The sequence below is a fragment of the Molossus molossus genome, unplaced genomic scaffold (assembly GCF_014108415.1).
Source record: "Molossus molossus isolate mMolMol1 unplaced genomic scaffold, mMolMol1.p scaffold_m16_p_18, whole genome shotgun sequence".
Taxonomy (NCBI): Eukaryota; Metazoa; Chordata; class Mammalia; order Chiroptera; family Molossidae; genus Molossus; species Molossus molossus.
The window spans coordinates 63,940,116-63,963,658 of NW_023425353.1; the positions used below are offsets into that span (position 1 = coordinate 63,940,116).

General features: G+C 46.2%; 1 protein-coding gene across 5 annotated transcripts in view; it reads right to left on the reverse strand.

Moving 5' to 3' along the window:
• USP4 (ubiquitin specific peptidase 4) overlaps positions 1 to 23,543 on the reverse strand; it is a 49,004-nt gene that overhangs the window by 8,579 nt on the left and 16,882 nt on the right. For 2 of the 5 annotated variants that reach the window (XM_036266128.1, XM_036266130.1), the window contains 10 exons: positions 20,058 to 20,198; positions 19,140 to 19,257; positions 16,603 to 16,776; positions 13,911 to 14,069; positions 11,118 to 11,342; positions 10,314 to 10,397; positions 9,212 to 9,306; positions 6,752 to 6,943; positions 5,583 to 5,671; positions 107 to 334 (listed from right to left, as the gene is read on the reverse strand). In XM_036266128.1, coding sequence (XP_036122021.1) covers positions 107 to 334; positions 5,583 to 5,671; positions 6,752 to 6,943; positions 9,212 to 9,306; positions 10,314 to 10,397; positions 11,118 to 11,342; positions 13,911 to 14,069; positions 16,603 to 16,776; positions 19,140 to 19,257; positions 20,058 to 20,198 — 1,505 coding nt within the window. Of the gene's footprint in view, positions 1 to 106; positions 335 to 5,582; positions 5,672 to 6,751; positions 6,944 to 7,568; positions 7,666 to 9,211; positions 9,307 to 10,313; positions 10,398 to 11,117; positions 11,343 to 13,910; positions 14,070 to 16,148; positions 16,289 to 16,602; positions 16,777 to 19,139; positions 19,258 to 20,057; positions 20,199 to 23,543 lie in introns of those variants that run through there. The other 3 variants (XM_036266129.1, XM_036266131.1, XR_004960127.1) reach the window with 3 other exon arrangements.

Genomic DNA, 23,543 nt, shown 5'->3' on the forward strand with positions numbered 1-23,543 from the left:
AACACAAAAGTCTATGCCCAAAACAGTGAGTACTAAGAGCAAGTATTTTCAAATAGATGCTAGGTCCCCAAAAAGCCCAGTCTGAAAGGTCAGAGAAAGTGCTTACAGTTGAGCTTAAGTAGTTTTCCATCCGTTGAAAGTGAATTTATGTCGGCTGTTCCATAGGAGTTCACAAGGCTGAAGGTAAAAAGCCTTTTTGGGCAGGGCCGGCCTTTGATCTTCTTTTGGGTGGTCTCTCCATGGTCACTTCCCAGCTCATCCTCCCAACTGCCTTCAGTTTCTGAAAGCTGTTCTTTGCCTTCTTCTAGATGCTCCATTTCTTCTTCGTCTTCTCCTGGCACACAAATGAAAAACCACGTGTATATAATTTGCCACTACGTCAGTGTTGAAATTTTTATTTAATACTTAACTGTGGTGTTTCCTTCCAGATAGTGTCTGGGTACGTGGAACTACATCTATGCCTTGCATTTACAAGGCACTTGAAGGTGTGCCCCTCACAACCCAGCGAGACAGGCAGACTGGACACTGCTATTCTGTGCTGAGGGAGTAGAGTCCCAGAGAGGGTCAGCGAGTCACCCAAAGGTGCAAAGTGAGTCCGCAGTCCTGTAGTCCTAAATGTGGGCCCCTCACCACTTGATAGCTTACTGTGCTTCACCCCAGAGTCTGACTCTCTCAACTTCATCATTAGGCTCACAGAGAAAAGGACCAAAATCAATCACATATTCAATACTCAGGAAGACAGTTTAGTAAGAAATGCAAAAGGCAACTTTTAAGTATCATAATAAACACAGGTGTTAAGTGAAAGCCTTCAGTTCCTCCACAAGAAATACACGCAGACTGTCCTGTCCCTTCAACCAGTATTTACTGAATGTCTCTAGGGCCAGGTGCCATGCTGGATCCCAAGGACACACAGCAGACAGGGTCCTCCCTGCCCTGTTCTTCCCTTCTTTCATTTGAGACTATTGAGTTTAAGAGTTTAACAGACAATTTAAAGATATCTGCCAACAAGGAAACTTCCCAGGTGTTTCCAAACAACTGGGCTATGTGGCTCAATGAACATCCATGAACGTGTCACCAGACTTTTTTTTGCTAGGCAGTTGAAGGGGAAAGTTAAACTGTCAGATAAGTAACTTCAACAAAGATTGGACAACTCCAACAGGTGATGTAAAAGTCACAGGAGAAGAGCCCTGGACAGTTTGACTCAGTGGTTGGAGAGTCAGCCCGCGGACCAAAGAGTCTTGGGTTCAATTCTGGTCAAGGGCATGTATCTCGGTTGTGGTTCATCCCCGGCCCTGGTCAGGTCGAGCAGGAGGCAACCAGTCATGTCTCTCTCACATTGATATTTCTCTCTCACTCTCCCTCTCCCCACTCTATCTGCTGATAAACAGAAAGATATCCTTGTGTAAGTATTAAAATAAAAAGTCACAGGAGAAAAAAATATTTAAAACATAAACTTTATATGCCCTGGCCGGTTTGGTTCAGCGGTTAGAGCATCAGCCTGCGGTCCAGAGGGACGGGGATCGGTTCCCGCTAAGGGCACGTACTTCGGTTGCAGTTTGTCCCGGGCCCTGGTTGGTTGTGTGAGTAGGAGCAACTTGATGTGTCCCTTTCGCGTCGATGTTTCTCTCTCTCTCTCTGTTCCTCTCTCTCCCTCCCACTCTACCTGAACAAAAAATGGAAAAATGTCCTCGGGTGAGGATAAAAAAATAAATAAACTTTATATATTTGGGGAAATGTCAACAGAAATGGAAACTCTGAGGAAAGGGAGATGATCTCTGTTAGAACCTCTCAAGGACAGTCTGCCTAGGGAGTACTCACAAGAAGTTGAGCCCAGGACAATGCAGTTTCCCCTCAAACCCTGTAACAGCACCGCCGTGGTGTACAATAGCCCCCCAAGATAGCCAGCCCACATGAGGTGCAAGCCTCAGCCTCATGGACGTTCCTGTCCCAACCTGCTCACCTGACTCCTGAGACAGTGGCACTGCCCCTTTTACATCTAGGTAAGCCTGCCCCATTCCCAGACTGGCAAGTGAAACCCTGCCCTGTCTGCCACCTCTTCCGAGAGGGACACAACCAAAACCTGCCTCGACTGCACCCCGAGTGAACAGTGCCCTGATGCTCCAACAACTCTGGCCTGGATGTGGCACTGGCTGCCAGGTACCTGGACAATCGCAGCAACGTCCCACTAATGCTGTCAGAATTAAATGTCATAAAGTGTCTATCACAGGACAAGGAAAGAAAGCAGGGTCCACTGAAAGCAGCTACCAAGGTCAGAGAATCAGCAGCCACCACAGGCCTAACAAGGAGCCATGGCAATAAAGAAGTTAGAAGTACTTCAAATTTAATTTTAATTAAACAGGATTTGAGGACTATCCACCAAGACTCATGTATAGGATTCAAAAGACGGCAGTAATTCTTCCTAAACAGAAGACTGACAGAATGTCTAAGAAGGTAGGCTAATCATGACAACAGCAAAATTACTTCCACGGTGTAATGGTTTATAACATGCCAGGTATTTTAACCACACTACCTCATTAAATTGCAACCTCAACTCTGTGAAGCAGATGTCATCACCCGACTTTACTGATGGGTAAACCAAGGTTCTGGGTATGAAGTGGGTTGATAAAATGCACCCCACATCGTAAGCTAGGAATCACAGGACAAATTCCAGAGTGCAGAGGATGCACAGGTCACCCAACCTGCTCAGAGACCAGCATTACCATTGCAACACCTCTGCCTGTGGGCCTTCTGCACAAAATGTACTCCTTTCATACCAATGTGGGGAGAAAAGTATTTTGGGCAAAAATAAGAATACAACTACAATCGATGTTCAAACTAAAATACCAACAATAATTTATAATACCTGTTGAAAACAAAGCCTGTGATCATTTTTAAAAAATTTATTTTTCACCCTGGCCGGTTTGGCTCAGCGGTTAGAGCGTCAGCCTGCGGTCCTGAGAGACCCGGGTTCGGTTCCCGCTAAGGGCGCGTACCTCGGTTGCGGTTTGTCCCCGGCCCTGGTCGGTTGTGCGGGTGCAGCCACTCGATGTGTCCCTTTCACGTAGATGTTTCTCTCTCTCTCTCTCTGTTCCTCTCTCTCCCTCCCACTCTACCTGAACAAAAAATGGAAAAATGTCCTCGGGTGAGGGTTAAAAAAAAAAAAAAAAATTATTTTTCTTTATTGATGTAAGAGAGAGAAAGGAAGAAGACAGAAACATCGATGAAAGAGAATATCGACTGGCTGCTTCCTCCATGCCCCTCACTGGGGATCAGGCCCACAATCCAGGCATGTGCCCTGACTGGGAATCAAACCAGTGACCTCCCGGTGCATGGTTTAACACTCACCCACTGAGCCCCAGCAGACAGACTGATCATTTCGTTTTTTAAACCAGAGCCCGAGCTCTGTCCAGTTTGGCTCAGTGGTTACAGCGTTGACCCGCGGACCGGAGAGTCCCGGGTTCAGTTCCTGTTAAGGGCATGTACCTCGGTTGCAGTTTGTCCCTGGCCCCGGTTGGGATTATGTGGGTGGCAGCCAGTCGATGTCTCTCTTCTCTCCCTCCTTCCCTCTCTCTTTCCTCTTCTATCTGAAAATAAATGAGGCCCTAACTGGTCAGGGCTTTGTTGCCCTCTCTTGATTGAGAACGCCATTTCTGTAATTATAAGCACTGGGCTAACTGTGGCAAGGTTTAGAAACATGTGTTCTGCCCTGGCCTGTTTGGCTCAGCGGTTAGAGCATCGGCCTGCAGTCCAGAGAAACCCAGGTTCGGTTCCCACTAAGGGCACGTACCTCGGTTGCAGTTTGTCCCCGGCCCTGGTTGGGTCGTGCAGGAGGCAGCCACTTGATGTGTCCCTTTCACGTCAATGTTTCTCTCTTCCCCTCTTTCCTTCCCACTCTATCTGAACAAAAAAATGGAAAAATGTCCTCGGGTGAGGATAAAAAAACAAACAAAAAAAAACGTGTGTTCTGCAGTCAGAATGCTAGAGTTAAAATCCCCATTCACCTGCCCTGAAAATAAATGCCAAAAAAAAAAAAAAAAGTCCTCAAGTGAGGATTAAAAATAAAATAAAATAAAATAAAATAAAATAAAATAAAATAAACCCTCACTCAAGGACATGCTTAGAGATAGAGACACACACATTGATGTGAGAGAAAAACATCAATAGGTTGCCTTCCATATAATCCCTGACTTAGGATCAAACCGGCAACCCAGTTATGTGCCCTGACCAGGTATCAAGCCAGCAACATTTTGGTGCACGGGACGATGCTCAACCAACTGAGCCACAGTGGCCAGCCAGGCTGTGGTCATTATTTTTATTTTATTATTATTTTTTTATCCTCACCTGAGGACATTTTTGCATTTATCTTCAGATAGAGCGGGAGGGAGAGAGGAAGGAAGAAAGAGAAACATCAACATGAGAGAGATACGATTGGTTGCCACCGCACAACCTCAACCAGGGCCAGGAACAAACTGCAACCGAGGTACGTGCCCTTAGCAGGAACGAAACCCAGAAGTCCCTGGTCTGCAGGCCGACGTGCTAACCGCTGAGCCAAACAGGCCAGGGCTGTGGTCATTATTATTATTTTTTTTAATCCTCACCCGAGGACATTTTTCCATTTTTGTGTTCAGAGAGAGTGGGAGGGAGAGAGAGGAAGAGAGAGAGAGAGAGAGAAACACTGACGTGAAAGGGACATGTCGAGTGGCTGCCGCTTGCACAACCCAACCAGGGCCGGGGACAAACTGCAACCGAGGTACATGCCCTTAGCGGAAACTGAACCCAGGTCTCTCTGGACTGCAGGCCAACGTTCCAACTGCTGAGCCAAACCGGCCAGAGCTGTGGTCATTATTTTTAATGTCAATTCTCACCTTCCAGGACTGTGCATGTTTTCAAGAAATCTGGGCATTTAGATTTACAAATGAGAATTTACAGCACTAATTTGGAGGACATTTACCATTTTATAAGAATAAAGGCAGTCATTTAGGCCCCCAAAAGAATGGTGACAGCCACAATGCAGGTCAGACACAGATCCTCCATCACCACAGGAGGGTTTCCTGACAAGCCCATCCTACTGCTTTTGGGAACTCTGGCTCTCTTCCCTACCACAGCAGGAGCTGTCTAGTCAGCCACTGCCTGTAGCTTCCTAGGTACAAAGAAATGCCCAAGAGAACCTCTCTGTTTCCTGACTGGCTGACAAGTAGGCCCATCCTCTTCAGGGGCGGTGCCACACAACAGGGATGGCTAAGGACCAGGAAAACAGCTCTGAGGAGAGGAGCCGGGTCATTATGAGGCAGGAAAGTGCTGAAGATCAAACCCTGACTGTCTCATGACCTTGGGCAAATCACTTAATCCTGCTATGCTTGGTCTGCCTGAGGTGAAACCAAGCCTACATGTCTAAGACGATTCCGCGAGGTGCCCAATGTGGACAGTGGGCACCCGCACAGTGGGCTCCCGGGGCTGCTCTCTAGCAGAGCCCCCACCCCAGCCTCAGAGCCTCCCTCTCCCACATGTACACCACCTTTGGAAGAAGAGGGAGGTCAGGAGAGATTTGGTCAGTCACACACCACAGCACGGCAAACGCTCACCTTCACAGCTGCCTCTGGAGCCATTGCAGGCCGCGGGCTCCGAGGACGAGCTGCCAGACTCATCAGGCAATGGCTGCTTTATATAGCGGCTTAGAAAAAGAAAGAAAAATACGGTCAGGTGTAACATTTATGTATTCTTCTCCACCCCTCCTAGAGGTACTTAATAATGTATATATTCAGCTCTTCACAAAGCAATCTATGTAAACAAAAGTGCTTTAAATTCATGTGATAGCTCAACACTTCAAGCAATTGAGAGGAACTCAAGAGATAAGATGTCTAGCTACCAAGTCAAGACTTCAAGACTCCAAGCAAGTGCTGAGTCTTCCATGTCATGTGGCACCATCATTTAAAAAAAAATTTTCCGTTCGATCAGTGTGACTCAGGGGTTGAGCATCGACCCATGCACCAAGAGGTCGCCAGTTTGATTCCCGGTCAGGACACATGTCCAGGTTGTGGGCCCGATCCCCAGTGGGGGGCATGCAGGAGGCGGCCAGTTGATGTTCTCTCTCGTCGATGTTTCTTTTTTTTTTTTATCCTCACCCGAGGATATTTTTCTATTTTTTGTACAGATAGAATGGGAGGGAGAGAGAGAGAGAAACATCGACATGAAGGGACACATCGAGTGGCTGCCACCCGCACGACCAACCAGGGCCGGGGACAAACTGCAACAGAAGTACGTGCCCTTAGCGGGAACCGAACCCGGGTCTCTCCGGACCGCAGGCCGACGCTCTAACCGCTGAGCCAAACTGGCCAGGGCTCTCGTCGATGTTTCTATCTCTCTATCTCTCTCTCTCTCTCTCTCTCCCCCTTCCTCTCTCTCTAAAATCAATAAAGGGGAAAAAAATTTCCCAGTAATGTTCATTATCAGCTTCAGAACGATAGTGGAATACTTCAAAAATGTTATTCAAACGCAAGCAAAGCATTAGACACCCTAAAGCAGGTGACTAACAGTTGTGACAGACATGATTCCAGGGACAAGAGGAGGCTCAGGTGCCCAGCACTGTGGTACTTAAAATGTGCCAAATGCCCCGGCCCCCACAGGGCTGGCATGGCTGCATTTCTAATGGAAGTAGGCACATAAAATCAACACAAGTACTCTGCAGGGGGTAGTCACTCTTATTACTGAGTGTGTATTGATTTTAGAATACAAGCATATTTCTGCCACCTACCTGATCCGTTCACAAACAGCCTGATACAAAGACGCGAGGGTTAGCTTGTGCTTGGGGACAGAAACCAGCAGTGGCTGCCCATATAGTACTGCCCCGCACGAAGGGCTTGATGGCCTAGACTTTCTCTCCCTGAAGTAGACCGGGAGCGTGACACATTCCGAGCCATCCTCGAAGGTGCTGCAGACCTCGTACCTGTGTCAATCACATAAACGGACACATTTAGGAGCAGGTCCCTGTGAACGACAGAGATCTGAGCTGCAGCTACATGGTAGCCAAGACTATAGTTATGGGACAGAACATACTTCAGCAAAAAAGGTAGGGAAACCATTTTCAAGATGATTCTAGAGGCTGGTCCCAAGGAAGGTCACTGTCAGCACAATGTGAACCTACACAACCCGGGACTTGGAGCTAATGTGATCCTCCTTCCCCCAACCATGGCCTCAGACTCTGTGGTCCTTCAACTGGGACCAGTACAGATGACGGCAGTCACCCGAACCATCACTCCAGACACAAAGACACACAGGGGCAGGGGCCCGGCCACCGAGTTCATCTTTTGTCACCAAGGAGCTCAACTTTTAAAAAGGCATTTTCAGTGCTCTGTCCTTTAATAAAACAAAACATTATACAAGGATGTATACCTAAAATATTAGCCAAAGACTCTTTATTTCAAATGACGAAGCAGATTTATAAAACGATTTTTTTGCCATCTTTGTTCAAAAACACTGAAGTAAAAGAATCATATTTAATTTTTAAAAAATCAGAGATAACCAAAGAAATTGCTAAATACATATCAATGATTTCGAAAAATGTGTCTTACTTAGTGAATACATGGGACTGAGGAGATTTATAGATGTTTTATCCTGGAACAGATGTTACCAAAATTGCTGGCAACCGACTGTAGTCTTTCCCTCTTCCTATAGGGGGAGACACAAACTTACTGATTCAATTTTTGAAAACTATAAACAAAAACACACACACACAGCCCTCCCCAGATGCCTGACAAACAGTCCTGACTGTAGTAAATACAGAAAGAGTTCTAAAAAAAACTCACAAAAATATCCGAGGTGTGCTCTAGAGTAAGGACCCGGTGGTCTAACATCAAGGTCAAGAACTAGGACTTAGAGTGAGGTTGGCCCAGGTTACACATCCATCCCTGCCAGTTTCTGGCTGCTGTGACCAGGCCAAGAGCCCTAACTTCCAAGTCTGTCTGCTCAATAGACAACACAATTACCCAGCTTCCAGTGCAATGGTGAGAATGGAATAATGCGGGACACAGGGCAGGCACCACATGCTTAAAAATAGATACAGCTATGGTGTTTTCATAAGATAATCATCAGTTCATCTTTTAAACAATTGGCTTTCTGTTGGTTGGCCCTCAAGCCCTCTGAAATCTCCTTTGCTGATGGTGGTTTGCAAAACTCCCCATGGGGCAATGCCCAGTTCTTCTCAGCTCAGGTATGTACAAACATTAGTTCCCAGAAGAGAGGGTGGCTGTGTTAAGAAAGGACTTGGGGTCAGAAATGGATAGGCCCTCAGCCTGCAGCCCAGGGTGAGCCTTGGTGCTCTCCACTGGTAAAGTGAGGGAAGATGCCTGCGTGGAGAGGCTGCCCGTGCAATGTGAACAGAACGAGGATCGGCGGCGTGGCTGAGAACTGCTCCTTTTAGAGTGACCGAGAAGCCATAGGGCAAAAATGTAAAGGGAAGAGGCCTCTTTTGTGTAATGCATTCCTCACTCAAAAACAAAACCAAACAAAACCCTAAAAATCCTCTTTATCGGAGGCAAGTTACTGAGTGAGAGGAAATAAGGGAGAAACAGCACTGGTGGGGTCCATAGTCAAACTTCCCTGGGCAAGAGCTGTCTGGGAGCACAGGAAAGCTCACCTACCCCACCCACCTGGGAGAGGGACAAACACAAAATTACAAGGAGCAGCCTTGAAGCAGGAGGACTTGGGAGGGGTGGAGCAGACCAGCTGGGGCTGGAGTGCACTGCCTCCACCGGGAGGAGAACGTGGCTCTCAGAGCTCACAGAATGCTGGAGCTGAAGAAGGCTCCCTACAACGCCCTGCCATACTGAATGGCACCAGCCTAAGGAGCAACTGTCTGTGCATCCCACTATCTGCCCATGGCCCCTCACACAGCTGTGATTATTCTAGAGAATGGCGTTTCTAACAGCAGGACCATCTGTAGGACCACTGAATAGGCCTTCTTATCAGGTTGCAACTGTTGACAAAGACTGTGTTCACAGCTGAGAATTATCTGGAATATCTAGCTCTGAAGGGCCAGGTGGTGCTTAGCACAGATGGCTGCCCACAATTCCCTAACACCCACCTCTTGTACCCAGGGATCAGGGCAAATCCACATGGACACCAACTGCCAGAATTTCTGCTCTGGAGACACCAAGAAGGCAAGATCTCTAGAACGTTTCCTCTGACCCTGCGGCAGAAACCGCTGAGTACTCACACAAAAATGTCATCCCGAGGCATGATGTGGTTTAAACCTTCATCCATTTGGAAAATTTTGTGGAACCGGTGATTATACACATCTGTGACCACCATCTAAGAATCAACAGTAGCAGAAAAATTACAGAATGGATTAAGAGTACCCCTACTTCAAACCTAGGAAACAACTGAAAAAAATGTGCCTTGAGAGAGACAACCATGTAACAAGCCCCAGAGCTCAGGGGCCAAGGTCCAAAGGGGAGCAGCAAGGCTTCCACAGCAAAAGACATGCTGGCAACATCTGAACCAAGGCTCACAACGGGATCTGCCTTCGAGAGGCAGGAATGGTGGGGAGTGAGTACTGACCAGAGACTGCTAGTCATCTGGAAGCCTCCAGAGTGCTCCCAGAGCCAGTCTCCAAGCCACCCTCAACACATGGTGGAACAGACCTAACCCCAGCTCAGCTGCCTGAAACTAACAGCGGTGCAAGGGAAGTGGGGAGCAGCAAGGGCATTGGCCACGGCTGGGACAACGGAGGGCATGGGAGCATCCAGGAGGAGGGTCCTCATGCAAGGGGAGAGCTTCACTCTGCCCACCTCCAAACAGGGCCAAATTCAGTAGAAAGCCCAGCACGGGCAGTTATTTTTACATAGAGATGTCTATCAAGAACATCACAACGTGCCTGGCCGGTGTGGCTCAGTGGACTGAGTGCTGTCCCATGGACTGAGAGGTCCCGGTTCGATTCCTGGTCAGAGCACACGACCAAGCTATAGGCTTGATCCCCCATGGGGGCTGTACAGGAGACAGCCAATCGATGTTTCTCTCTCACATCAATGTTTCAATCTCTCTCTCTTCCTCTCTCTTTCTATAAAATCTGACCATGGCTAGTGTGGACCCAATGGAGTAAAGATGGTGTTCCCTAGACTGAGGCTGGAAGGGATGGATTCAGCAAAAGTGTACACAGTGAGCAAGGGTCAGGAGTCCTAAAGCATCCAGATATAATCATATTTGTACTGGTCAATAAGAACTACCCTCCCAAAAGTGGCTAACAAGGTTGAAAATAAAATCCAAAGGACTATGACATGCCCCCACGAGGCTGAGTGAAACTGACCACCCTGCCTTACATTTTCTGCAGCAATGCCAGACAGCCTGGAGAGAGCCTCGCACAGGTCAGACACGGCCCCCATCAGTGGCACAGTCACGCGGTACTGCAAAGGAGAGATGGGGAGGGTGAGGTGAGGGGGTTCCACAAAGCATGAAAGAAGAGCACACATCTCGGAGGGCAGAGGGGTCCTTCCAGAATCAGTGTGTGCATAGTGAGAGGTCAGGGGCCAGATAAGTGGCCAGCAGAGCAGACAGACAGGTGTTCTGCATCGCACCTGCCTCGCTACTCAGGCAGTAGCACAGGCGCTGGACCAACTCTTTCTTAACTACATTCTACAAAGAACTGTTAAAATTATACAATTGCCCACTACATGTCATCTTTCTTTAGAGATGAAGAAACAAATGCCAGGAAACTGCAGTATAGCCATTCAGTGAGCCATCAGACACTTAGACCTGCTGGTCACACCTCATCTGGCCTTTTGTTCTGGCCAGGCTCTCCTGGCTGATGTAGGGGTGAACTTGACCAAGAAAAGTATCCTGTTTCTGATTCCCAAACATTCAAATTCAAGGCTCACTTAGCAGATCAGCCAGGCTACCTTAGTTTGATGAATGGAATGTGGGGAACAGGTGACAGAGAAGCCTAGAGGATCTTCATAACAGACCTTCAATGATACAGGATTACACAAAGGTCTGACAGAGACCAAGGGCACACACTTAGGCAAGTGCCGTGAAGCTTCTGATGCAAGAGATGGAAGCAGCCAGCCCACCCTGGGTCTGAAGACCACTCAAAACAAGAGGTACCATGAGGGTGCCAAGTCTCTTACCTGAGTAGGTCTGCAGAGAGGGTCAGCGGGAACCAGGAAGACCTCCATAACTCGATCTTTTTTCAAGGGCAGTGGCAGAGTTAGATAACAAAATGGGTCAAAGGTCACCGACACCTTAGCACACTGTGGGCAAACCAAAGTAGATTTGAAGAGACCATGGAATGTGTCCACAATCACAGAGTCATTCCTCAATCGATGATTCTCCCAGGCTTCCTTTGCGACCACCTGAAAGAAGAGAGAAAGGATAAATAAGACAATCGAAACACCCCTCAATCCTTTGCCCCTGCATCCAAAATGATTCACAGCAAAATCTGAGATGGAGCCCTGGCCAGTGTGGCTCAGTTGGTTGGAGTGTCGTCCCTGCCTCAAAGGATCACAGGTTTGATTTCCGGTTAGGGCACATAACCAAGTTTTGAGTTCAATCTCCAGTAGGGGTGTGTATGGGAGGAAATCAATCAACGTTTCTCTCTCGCACCCCTTCCCTCTCTAGAATCAATGAAAAAAATATCCTCAGGTGAGGATTAAAAAAAAAAGTCTGACCTAGCTGGTGTGGCTCAGTGGATTGAGCACCGTTCCACGGACTGAGAGGTCCTAGTTCAATTCCTCGTCAAGGCACATGCCTGGGTTTCGGGCTCGATCCCTCGTGGGGGCATGCAGGAGGGAGCAAATCGATGTTTCTCTCTCACTTCAAAGTTTCTATCTCTTTCTCCCTTCCTCTCTCTCTAAAGAAATCAATAAAAACATTTTTTTTTAAATCTTCACTCAAGGATATTTTTCCATTTATTTTCAGAGTGGGAGGAAGAGATACAGAGAGAGAGAGAGAAACATCAATATGAGAGAGACACATCGATTGATTGCCTCCCGCAGAACCAGGACCAGGGCCGAGGACTGAACAGCAACTGAGATATGTGCCCTTGAACTTGTGACTCTGGACCGCGGGTCAACACGCTAACTGCTGAGCCAAATTGGTCAGAGCAATAAAAACATATATTTTTTTAAAATTCTGAGATGGCCCTGGCCGGATTGGCTCAGCGGTTAGAGCGTCGGCCTGCGGTCCGGAGAGACCCGGGTTCGGTTCCCGCTAAGGGCACGTACTTCGGTTGCAGTTTGTCCCCGGCCCTGGTTGGTCGTGCGGGTGGCAGCCACTCGATGTGTCCCTTCACGTCGATGTTTCTCTCTCTCTCTCCCTTCCTCTCTCTCCCTCCCACTCTATCTGTACAAAAAATGGAAAAATATCCTCGGGTGAGGATAAAAAAAAAAAAAAAATTCTGAAATGGCCCTGGCCAGTCTGGCTCAACAGTTAGCGTGTCGGCCCACAGACCAGAGCGTCCTGGGTTTGGTTCCCACTAAGGGCACGTACCTTGGTTGCGGTTTGTCCCCGGCCCCTGTTGGAGTCGTGTGGGTGGCAACCAGTCGATCTCTCTCTCACATCGATGTTTCTCTCTCTCTCTTCACCCCTCTCTACCTCCCGCTCTATCTGAAGATAAATGCAAAAATGTCCTCGGGTGAGGATAAAAAAATAAAAAAATCTGAGATGGGCCACAAGGCAGTCTGTAAAGCTAAGAACTTGGTCCTGACCAGCCAGGGCTAGGACTGCTCCTAGTGGACCATATTCACACACATGCCAGCTCTATGCCTCATCACACAATTAAAGTGTTGACATAGAATCTAAGGAAGCAAGGCATCTGTCTGTCCTTTGATGGAGTACATATGCACTGAGAGCACGGTGGGTACAAGTACCTGACCTAAACCTAAAGGGTTTCCCATGCTGCAAAGTCCCTTCAGTGAGGTTTTAACTTATAGTTCATCTAACTAATGATGTTTTCCTTTAAGATGTAAACACTACTTTAAAGTACACAAATTTATCATCCTACTGTGATAGGGTAACTTATATACTAAATTCCTGCCCTGGCCAGTTTGGTTCAGAGGTTAGAGTGTAGCCTAGATGATCAAAGGGGCTTGGGTTTGATTCCCAGACAAGGGCATGTACCCGAGTTGCAGGTTTGATCCCTGACCCTGGTAGGAGTCAAGCAGGAGGCAACCAAGTGATGTGTCTCTTACACATCAATGTTTCTCTCTCTCTCTTTCTCTCACTTCCTTTCCCTCTATCTAAAAAGCAATGGAAAAATATCTTTGGGTGGGGATTAACAAAATAAATAAACAAATTCCCTTTCATAGGCCAGAAAATCAAGGTATAAAGTGTTAAGTGCTCTAATAATATTAATAAAAACTATTTTAGCCCAGCTGGTGTGGCTCAGTGGATTGAGCATCACCCCATGGACTGATAGGTCCCGGTTCAATTCCTGGTCAGGGCACATGCCCAGGTTTCGGGCTCGATCCCCAGTAGGGGGGGGTGCAGGAGGCAGCCCACTGATGTTTCTCTCTCTCCTTTCCTCTCCCTCTAAAAAAAATCAATTAAAACATTAAAAAAAAAACAAAAACAACTATTTTAATGATCAGAGATGGATTTTAATGAGCACAGTAATAATCTCAAGAGCCCACACTACAGGCACTTTACAGTTTTCAGAATGCCCCAGCTCTGTGTTACCAGTGAAATTATACCAAACTGACTTCAACGTGAAAAAGCCAAGAGGGAGCAGAAGGGGCAACACGAGTTAGCCCTTTCAGACCTGGAGTGCATTTCTCTACCAGAACCCATGTCCACATCACCAACAGCAAGAGGCAACCAGGGCCCTGGCACCAACAGTCAAAAAAACAAAAGAATTTCTCCGCAACTCTCACTAGGAAGCAAATTCTTTGGAATACTACTGTTCAAAAGTTTTCATCACATACTGCATCCGGCCGCCCATTGGCATCCTTCAGCTCCAGGTAGGGCTTCTTCTTCACTCGGTTCAGATCTTCGTGCAATCCGTCTAGAAGAAAGGCTAACAGCTCTTGAGAGTCTTGTTGCTGGTAGCCAGAAAACTGAGGGGCAAAACGTCCCACTTGGGTCTGTAACAAAAGCAACCACATCAGAAGGCATAAGATACACAGAACCAGTGAAGTCAGATGAGAAACTACCATCAAAAATAGCTTTGCAGAGTCAGCTGGGACAGTAAAGGAGAACATCTGATTGAATAGCCCAATGAATTCCTCAAGGGCCGAGAAAGGGACGGCAGTTCTCATCAGAGAGAAGGCTCAGATTGGAAAGCTGGGGTAACAGTGGATCTGGAACCTGGCCACTACCCTAAAAGAGCAAACGGTAGTACCCTGAGCAGCCACACCTCCTAAGTACTGATATGAATGCCACTCCAACTTCCTTCTTTGGTTCAGTTTGCATACAAACTTTACAAATGGTGCCTGCATCAGCCAGAGGAATCTTCCCATACATACCAGCCCTGCTAGCCCTAACTGTGTGCCTTGTGTTTGTTGATCTACAGTCATCCCTCACCACTTCACGCTTTGACTTTCGCCACTTTACCGCATTTTTTTCCAACACTATACTATATTTGAAAAAAACCACGACAGAGTGAAGCCGCAAAAAGTTGAAGCACAAAATGGTAGGGGAAGACTGTATAAAGAAAGAATCCTACTTCGAGGAAATTCATTTATCGCGGTAGAGTCTGGAACTGATTAACTGCGATAAATGAGGGCCGACTATACACCAGTTATCTTCAGAGAGTGCTTCCCAACCAGTGATATCAGCCTCACCTGGGAGCTTGTTTAAAATGCATTTTCAGCCCTGGCCGGTTTGGCTCAGCGGTTGGAGCATTGGCCTGTGGACCAGAGAGTCCTCGGTTCGGTTTCCGCTAGGGGCACATACCAAATAAATAAATATATAAACAAAAATGCACATTTTCAGGCCCCACCCCAGACCTGCAGAATCAGATTCTGAGGTGCCTAAAGTTGGAGAGCCACTGTGCTGTCTAATAGCAGAGCCACTAACCATGTGTCATTTAGATTTAAATGAAAATTAAATACAATTAAAAATTCAGTTCCACCCTGGCTGGTTTGGTTCAGCAGTTAGAGCACCAGCCCGCGGACCAATGAGACCCGGATTCTATTCTGGCCAATGGCACACACCTCGGTTGCAATTCGTCTCTAGCCCTGGTTGGAGTCATGAGGGAGGCAGCCACTCGATGTGTCCCTGTCACATCAAAATCAATGGAAAAGTGTCCTCAGGTGAGGATTAAAAAAAAAAAATGTTTAATTCAGTTCCTTGCACCCTGACTACATTTCAAGTGGCTAGAGGCTACCATACCAGACAGTACAGAGAGAGATGTCCATCATCAAGGAAGCTCCACACTACCCCCAAGATCCCTAAGTACCATCCGATTGTTTGTTTATATTAGCATCAGCCCAATCTGTTGTTACCCAATTCTAGTTCCTTTATGACTTAGTATGTGAATAGTAATTTAATTCTATTTCCCAGGAATTAATGTGACCATGGGGAATAAAATAGTTCGTTTCTTTTCTTTTTCTTCTTTTTTTAATCCTCACCCGAGGATACTTTCCCATTGATTTTCAGATATAGTGGAAGGGAAGGAGAGAGAGAGAAAGAGACACATCGATTGGCTGCCTCCTGCAGGACCCCAACCAGGCTTGGGGATTGAACCGCAATAGAGGTACGTGCCCTTGACCGGAATCGAATCCGGGACTCTTTGGTCCTCGGGCCAACGCTATAACCGCTGAGCAAAACTGGCCAGGGTTGCTGCTGCTTCTTTTTTTTTTTAAGATTTATCTTTATTTCTGGAAGTATTACAGATGTCCCTCCTGTTCCCCCCATTGACTCCCTCTCCTCCCCACTACCACCCCCTGCCAAAGAATTAGTTTCCAATTTCAATGAACCATTTAAGATTTTAGCTTTCTCAATGAACTGAGGTACTGCTTTTTTCCTCCATAAATAAAAAATATGCCTATCCTTATCTACCATGTGCTTCACGAAGACTCCCGGAACCCCAGTAGTTTGGGCAAAATAGGATGTCTAAGATTTCACAATATGGAGGAAAGGTACTTCCCCCTCCGAAGGAAAACACATTTAGGGCAATGGAAAGGCCAAGCAGCTCCAAGTGCCCTGTGTAGTTTGCTCACCTCCTCCTTAATCTTCCTTCACTGCTCTCGCATCACCTTCCAAGAGTGTCAATACAATTCCTGACTTAGGGGGCCCAACTAAAACCACTGGGGGTACAGGTTCCAGGCTCAGCAAACCGGGGAGTAGCCTTTAGATGGTACTGAAAATTAAATGGAATGTTTATGGTCTGGCTTAAGCTGTTAGCTATTTCAAGGCTGGTACCACAGAATACAGTATTCTGAGCAACCAGTTTACAAATGACTTCTCAAGTATCCCCAGCCCAGGGGTAGGGCTGAGGTCACTTAAGATAAGTGTGTGCTCAATGGCTGACCAACAGAAAGAATCTAATCATGTGGTATTTTTGGTCTTAGGTTCCATCTTAATCCCAAAATTTTGGAAGGAAAGGAATGCCTCATTACAACATGAAGCTAGCCCCCCTCAAAAGGGATAAGAGGGGTAAATATATCAACCTACTTTGAACATGCGAGGTACCACGTGAGTATCCCTTCCACACCACATCTGTTTAATGAGTTCTGCGTAGGCCTCAGCAATTTCCCCCTTCATCCCCAGAGGGTTGTCTCTGTTGATTTCAGCCTCATACTCATTTTTGAGAAAGTAGTCCGTCAGTGGCGCAGTATTGCTCAAGCACTGAAAGAGAACATGATTGGAGCTCACACCCCTCTGGAGAGCACACAGACACACAAGACAAACTCAGTTCTAAAGGGCCAACCAGGGTCAACACCAACAAAACGAAGTACTCAGATTTTGTGAAAAGCTCCTACAGTAAGGCACAGCCTCCCAGAAGGCCAAGCTGGTGGACCACCTTGCAGCTAACTTCCCAAGGTCACAGTCTTGACTGGGAATCAAACTCACAACCCTTTGGTCCACAGGCCGTTGCTCTACCCACTGAGCTAACTGGCCAGGGCGAGGATATGTTCATTTTTTAATCCTCAGTTGAGGATATGTTCATTGATTTGAGAGAGAAGGAGGGAGCGAGAAAGAGGGGAGGAGGATAGGGGAGGGGACTGGGCAGGAAGAGAGGGGGAGTGGGTGGGGAAGGAGGGGGAGGGAGAGAACAACACTGATGGATTCACTCCCTTATGTGCCCTAAGATTGAACCTGAAACCCAGGTATGTGCCCTGATGAGCAAGTGAACCTGCCACCTTTTGGTGTATGGGATGACACTCCAACTAACTGAGCCACCTGGCCAGGGCAAAAGGGTCTTTTTTGTTTTAATTCATTGATTTTGGGGGGGGGGGGGCGCATCAATTTGTTGTTCCACTTATTTATGCATTCACTGGTTAATTTTTGTATGTGCCCTGACCAGGCATAGAACCCACAACCTTGGCGTATTGGGACAATGATCTAACCAACTGAGCTACCCAGCCAGGGACACCACTTTTATTTAGATATCACTATATTTGACTTGCTAACATTTTATTTACAAATCTAGTTTTGAAATACAACAACCTAAAATTCTCCTCTTTTAAAATTCCTTGTCAGATTTTGGTAGTCGAATATGCTGCCTTGTGAAATGTGGTGAGCCATCCCTCTTTTTCTACTTCCCGAAAGACTTTGTATGATTGGTATCACTTCTGCCTTAAATCTTTGAGTACATTCACCAATAAAGCTATCCAGAATAAGAATTTTCTTTGTAGTATGGCTTTATTTATTTATCTTTATTGATCCCAGAGAGAGGAAGAGAAAGAGAGAAAGAAACATCAATGAGAGAGAACATCAACTAGCCACCTCCTACATGCTCCCCCCCCCCAGTGGGGAATGGGCCCACAACCTGGGCATGTGCCCTGACTGGGACTCGAACCAGGGACCTCTTAGTGCATGGGTCGATGCTCAACCATTGAGCCACACTGGCTGGGCTTGTAGTATGGCTTTAATTACTGAGTCGATTTCTTTAACAAATACAGGACTATCCAGATTTCTATTTCTTCCTGTGTAAGTTTGATAAACTGTGTTTTTCAAAGCAACATGTCTAATACTTGTCATCTAAATTGTCTAAGTTAATAACATAAATTTCTACTATCCTCTAATAATCTTTTTCATGTCTGTAGTGATAGTCCTTGTTCATTCCTGGCATTAGTCATTTTTATATTTTCTCTCTTCCTGACCAATTTCCCTAGGAGTTTGTCAATTTCATTTGTGTGTTTTTTTCTAAGAATCAAATTCGGCTGTACTGTAAATCTGCTTTATACGTCATTAATTTCTGTTCTTATCTCTATTATTTCCCTCCTACTTCCTTTGGGTTTCATTCACTCTTTTCCTGGACCTTCCCCCTCTAATATTTATATCTAGAGCAATAGAACTCATTATCACTGTCCTTATTCAACAGCTGAGGAATACAAAAAATACAAAGGTTGAGAAAATCTCCCAATGAAAAGACAAATCTTGTATCTTTTTTTTTAGTACTAGGCTTATTCCCACCTCATCACAGTGGACAAAAATAATTTCCAGACCCAAGAGCTACCTAATTTTTTTTTTATCCTCACCCGAGGACACTTTTTTTGTTGTTTTTTGTTCAGAAAGAGTGGGAAGGAGAGAGAGAGAAAGAAACATCGACGTGAAAGGGACACATTCAGCAGTTGCCACTCGCACCACCCAACCGGGGCCTGGGACAAACCGCAACCGAGGAACATGCCCTTAGAGGGAACCGAACCCAGGTCTCTCAGGACTGCAGGCCGATGCTCTAACCGCTGAGCAAAACCGGCCAGGGCTGAGTTACCCAATTTTTTAACAAACCTTTATATCGTTTCCTATATATTACAAGAAACTTCAAAAGTTAGATGGTTAAGTCTTGTGAAGACAAAAGCCATGTCCCATTTGCCCACCACTGAGTGCCCATACACAGTAAAGAATGTGGCCCTGTCCTAAGAGAAGGTCTGGCTTTTGCCCTTGGCTTCTGGAAAGTACTCTGCTGACCTTTACCAGGCCACTCTTGCCCATGCTTCAAGAACTGTGAAGACACAAGTGTTAATGAAATCGCAGCTCTCTTTTACCTGCAGAGCAGAGTTCATGAAGCAGGTGTTCCCCAGGTTTCCAAGTCCACAGAGCCCAGGTTGTATGTGAGACGATGGGGACTCCTGACAAGTATACGAAGCAGAGAAGCCAGATCCACTGGAAAACACAACCCACGTCACCAATAAAAGCAAGTGCTGCACATATGCCCTCAGGAAGCCTTTTGGGCCTACTCCAGGGCCTCTAGAATTCTTGTCTGGTAATAACTCCATGATATAAGTTCTTCCTACTCCCTTCTGCAGCCCTCCAGCCACCTCCAGCCACCCCCACCCCCACCCCCACCATAGATTTGACAAGATAGCAGGTGATTAGCACGTCCTAAAGAAGAGAAATGGTATTTGGATTCTCCACTTTTAGGCTGTGGCAAATGCTAATTTCGTATTCCTCCAGAAGGCCAACTGCCAGGTGACTTCAGGGAAGAACACTGTGGTTATCAAGACAAGAGCTTACACCTGCCACCACCTCCAGGCCACACTCAGTCTTGACTGTGCCTGAGTGTCCTCTTCCACCTGTCTGGTGTGTGGCAGGTGCTCCTAAAACACTTGGAGAAAGGATCACAGCCACCCAGAGGGGAAACAGGGCTCACCCACAATGAATCATCCCCTCATAGCTACTCTGCCATAAGGCAAGCCATTCCCTTCACAGTGAACCCCACGGTCACCAATGACTTAGGCTGTGGGGAAAACACCAGCTGGTAGGAGGACAAGCAATCTACTAGGAGGCACATTTCACTGTGGGTATGAAAAGAAGCAAGAAGCCACATGCAGCATTTTCCGGTGGGAAGCCTAACCCCATTAGCTTAGTGCAGCAGCGAAGTGCAGCAGCGAAGGGGCTCTCCAGGTACAGCCTGGGCAAGGACTCAGAGGGAAGGGAAGCAAAGTGAAAGGGCCTGCTCTTACCCCCTGCTGACACCGGAACTGTGCATCCCAGAGGTGTTAGTGCTATCACCATTTGCAATGGGAGAGGCAGACATTGAGGAATAGGGACTTGCTGATGATTTTGGAGAGGTAGTAAAATTTCTGCTAGGTGCAGTGCTTGATCTGGGGAAGAGAAGCAGAAACAATGCTACTGACTTTTAGCAAAAAGCAAGCCCTATTTAATGCCTTAGGTCTCTTCTCAAGAATACATGTTCTCTATGTCCAGTTATTTAAATGGCAAAAAACCTACTTTGGTGCTACCTTCAAGATGAATTTTAAGTGAGAGGCAAGAATTACTTGGTCTTCCTGTCTCATTCAATTACATGGTCATATACTGAATCTTTCAGTAAGATAAACCACAGGTTGATTTTCAGGGCATCAGTTTGATTCATAAATCATAAGCTTCCCTGAATTTTAAGAGTTACCAGAGAAAGACATAGAAAAATGGCAATAGAGGTGAATTATCCAAAAATACTTGTCCCAAATGAAACAACTGGCCATAAGTACACTAGAAAAGGAAAATGGCCATTTGCTTTCATTATGCTACCAAGGGGAAATGCTTTTGTCTCCTCAAATTTACCAAATGTGAGGAGCCTCTCTGTTTCAAACTCATGCTTCAATATTTTTCACAGCATCTTATTTTAGATTTACTCCTACTTTCAGATTAATTAATTCAAGGAGTAATTGCCCCAAATCTTCTATTGATACCACTTTTATCAGTCTTCTACTAAAATCCATATAAGAACAGGTAGAAGGAAAGTGAATCATTCTGCACTGTTTCAAATATGTACAACTGGGATTTTCCTTCTAGATTTGGGGTTATTTTTAGAATGCAGAAACTGATGAGAACATGCTGTCACAGCACAATGCCCAATCTCATGGGATCTGATGTCAGCCCGGGTTCCTGTGATAAGAAAGCGAACTGTGGCAGCAGAGACAAGGAGTGATCCTGTCTGTACCCAAGTGAGCAGTGGGCAGATGTCAGGAAACCACCAGGGGACCTAAATGGAACTGAGTTCTGCTCCACACTCTGAGGTCACAGCGAGGGAGAGGGCAAGGGGGCTCCCCAGCCTCTCATCTTCCCATCGGGAAACTCTCCTTCTCTAACCCCGACAACCACTTGCTTCTCAGAGCCTTATTCTCCTGCTGCAAAGGAGTCCAAGAACTCAGGCAGCTCGTTAAGTGAGACCCATCAGAGCCAAGGGCAATCTCTGCCACCACACAGGTAACCTAACCACACATCTGAGGTTTGTCGCATGTGATGCAGGTATCCCCAGTCTCCTGTGCCAGCAGGACAGTCACTACCTAAGGCTGGTCTGATGGGGTGGCCTCGGTTATCCCATGTGTGGAAACAGGGACCACAGGATAGCAGAATTCAAATTCTGACATACAGAACCTCATGGAGTGTGGTCTAACACTCCCCTTTTTAATAATTATTCACTGCTAACTTATTCTATTCCCTCAAACTTATTAATTTTAGAGATGGAAAGAAACATCGATGTGAGAGAGATACATCATCGATCAGCTCTTTTGCCTCTCATATGCACCCTGACTGGGGACTGAACGCACAACCTAGGTAGGTGCCCTGACTAGAAATCGAACCTGTGACCTTCTAGTGCATGAGACGATGCTCCAACCAATTGAGCCAGACCGGCTAGGGCAAGTCCCTTGAACTTAAAAGGGCAAAAATGCTTTTAAGTCATTACACATAACCAAGACCTGTCAATTTCTGGCTGAAATTAAATAAAACAATTTATTTGATATTTGTTTAAAATGTTCTAGGAAATACTATCAGTAATTTAAATTCAGTTGAAAAGAAACCCAGTGATGAGTATATAAGGATACTGTTTTATATACTTTAAAATTTACATGATACAAAATTTTTTTTTTAACTCCACTCTTGACTAACAAATCAAAAATAAGACCTATGTGTCCTGGCCAGTTTGGCTCCATAATTAGAGGGTCAGCCTCTGGATGGAAGAGTTGCAGGTTCCATCCCTGACCCCAAGGTTGTATGAAAGGCAGCCAATCAATGTGTCTCTCTCACATCGATGTTTCTCTCTCTTCCTCCCTCCCTTCCACTCTATCTAAAAATCAATGGAAAAATGTCTTCGGGTGAGAATTAACTACAAAAAAGGCCTGTGTGCAGAAAAGTGAATTGTATCTAGGAAACACCTGGCACTAGTCATTTGTTATCAGGCAACTTCAAAGCACATCCTGGGGGTACTGCAGGCTGGGAAACAGGCATCAGTGGGAGACACCTAACTCTCAGGTGTACATATCAGGTGAGGTGAGACCTCACTCTCAACTGTGAGTCTCCTGCCACAGACACTGAAAACACAGGCTATACCTCCAAAAGAGGATCCCTCTGCTCCTAAAAGATACTCATAAGGACTCTTGGTCTCCCAGGCCCTTTCTACTGAGATATGTCCTGCTTCTAGGTTGGTCTCAGTTACATTTCAAACATGCCCTGAGCCCACGCTAGAGGTGGCAGTCTGCAGTCCTTGCTCTATTACACTCTGTCTGCTTCTCAGATGTTCTCCAGGCTGAATGCTGCTCTGAGAATAAGCCTACCCTTAAAGACTGACCTCATGCATCCAGAGCCAAGCATGTGACATTATCACTGTCTTCACAACATCCTAAGCCATGACCTCCCCACACCAACACTATTGGCTGTTATCCGAGTGCACTCATAGCTCTGCTTCAGGAACACTGGCCTCTTCCACCTCTGAGTAGGCAGCCTTTTAAAGGGGACTGTGATGCAGAGCTAACTAGGCCCTATAGACCTCATGCAAGTCAAGTAAGAGAGTATCAGAACTGAGTTAATTTTAGAACACCCAGCTGGTGTCAGAGTTGGTCAGTTGGGGGGGGGGGGGCACATCTTTGTTGGCCAGAAGCACTGGTAGAGAAGAGGTGTTGGTTTTCTTTCTTTCACCTCCCAAATAGTATTCTTCCCTTCTGTTTATGAGCCACAATATTTAACCAGACACCTTGACACCCTGCTAACAGGTATTTCCCAACCTCCTTTAAAGCCAGGTGTGGTCACACAATTGGCAAAGAGATGTAAAGGATGGGTTTATGTGTGATTTCTGGGACATGTCCTTAAAAGGAAGAGGTGTGTCCTCCTTCCTCATCCTAGATATTTGAATGCAGGTATAATGGCTTTAGCTCCAGCAGTCATTCTGGTCCCTTAAGTAGAGCAAGATGACAGGCAGCTGGGTCTCTAATGACCAGCACTGGACTGCCTACCTCAGAAATTCTTTTTAGAATGACATAAGTGTCTGTCTTGCTTAACATACTGATTTTTAGGTCTTTCTTAACTGCCACCTTTTCTAATCAACACAGCATGTTTCAAAGATATAAATGTTACCCTTTTATTTCTGATAGTTCATTCACTTATTAGGATCTGTAACTATTTTTGTTTTCCTCACTAATTATTTAAACTTATAACTATCAACATTTCCCTCA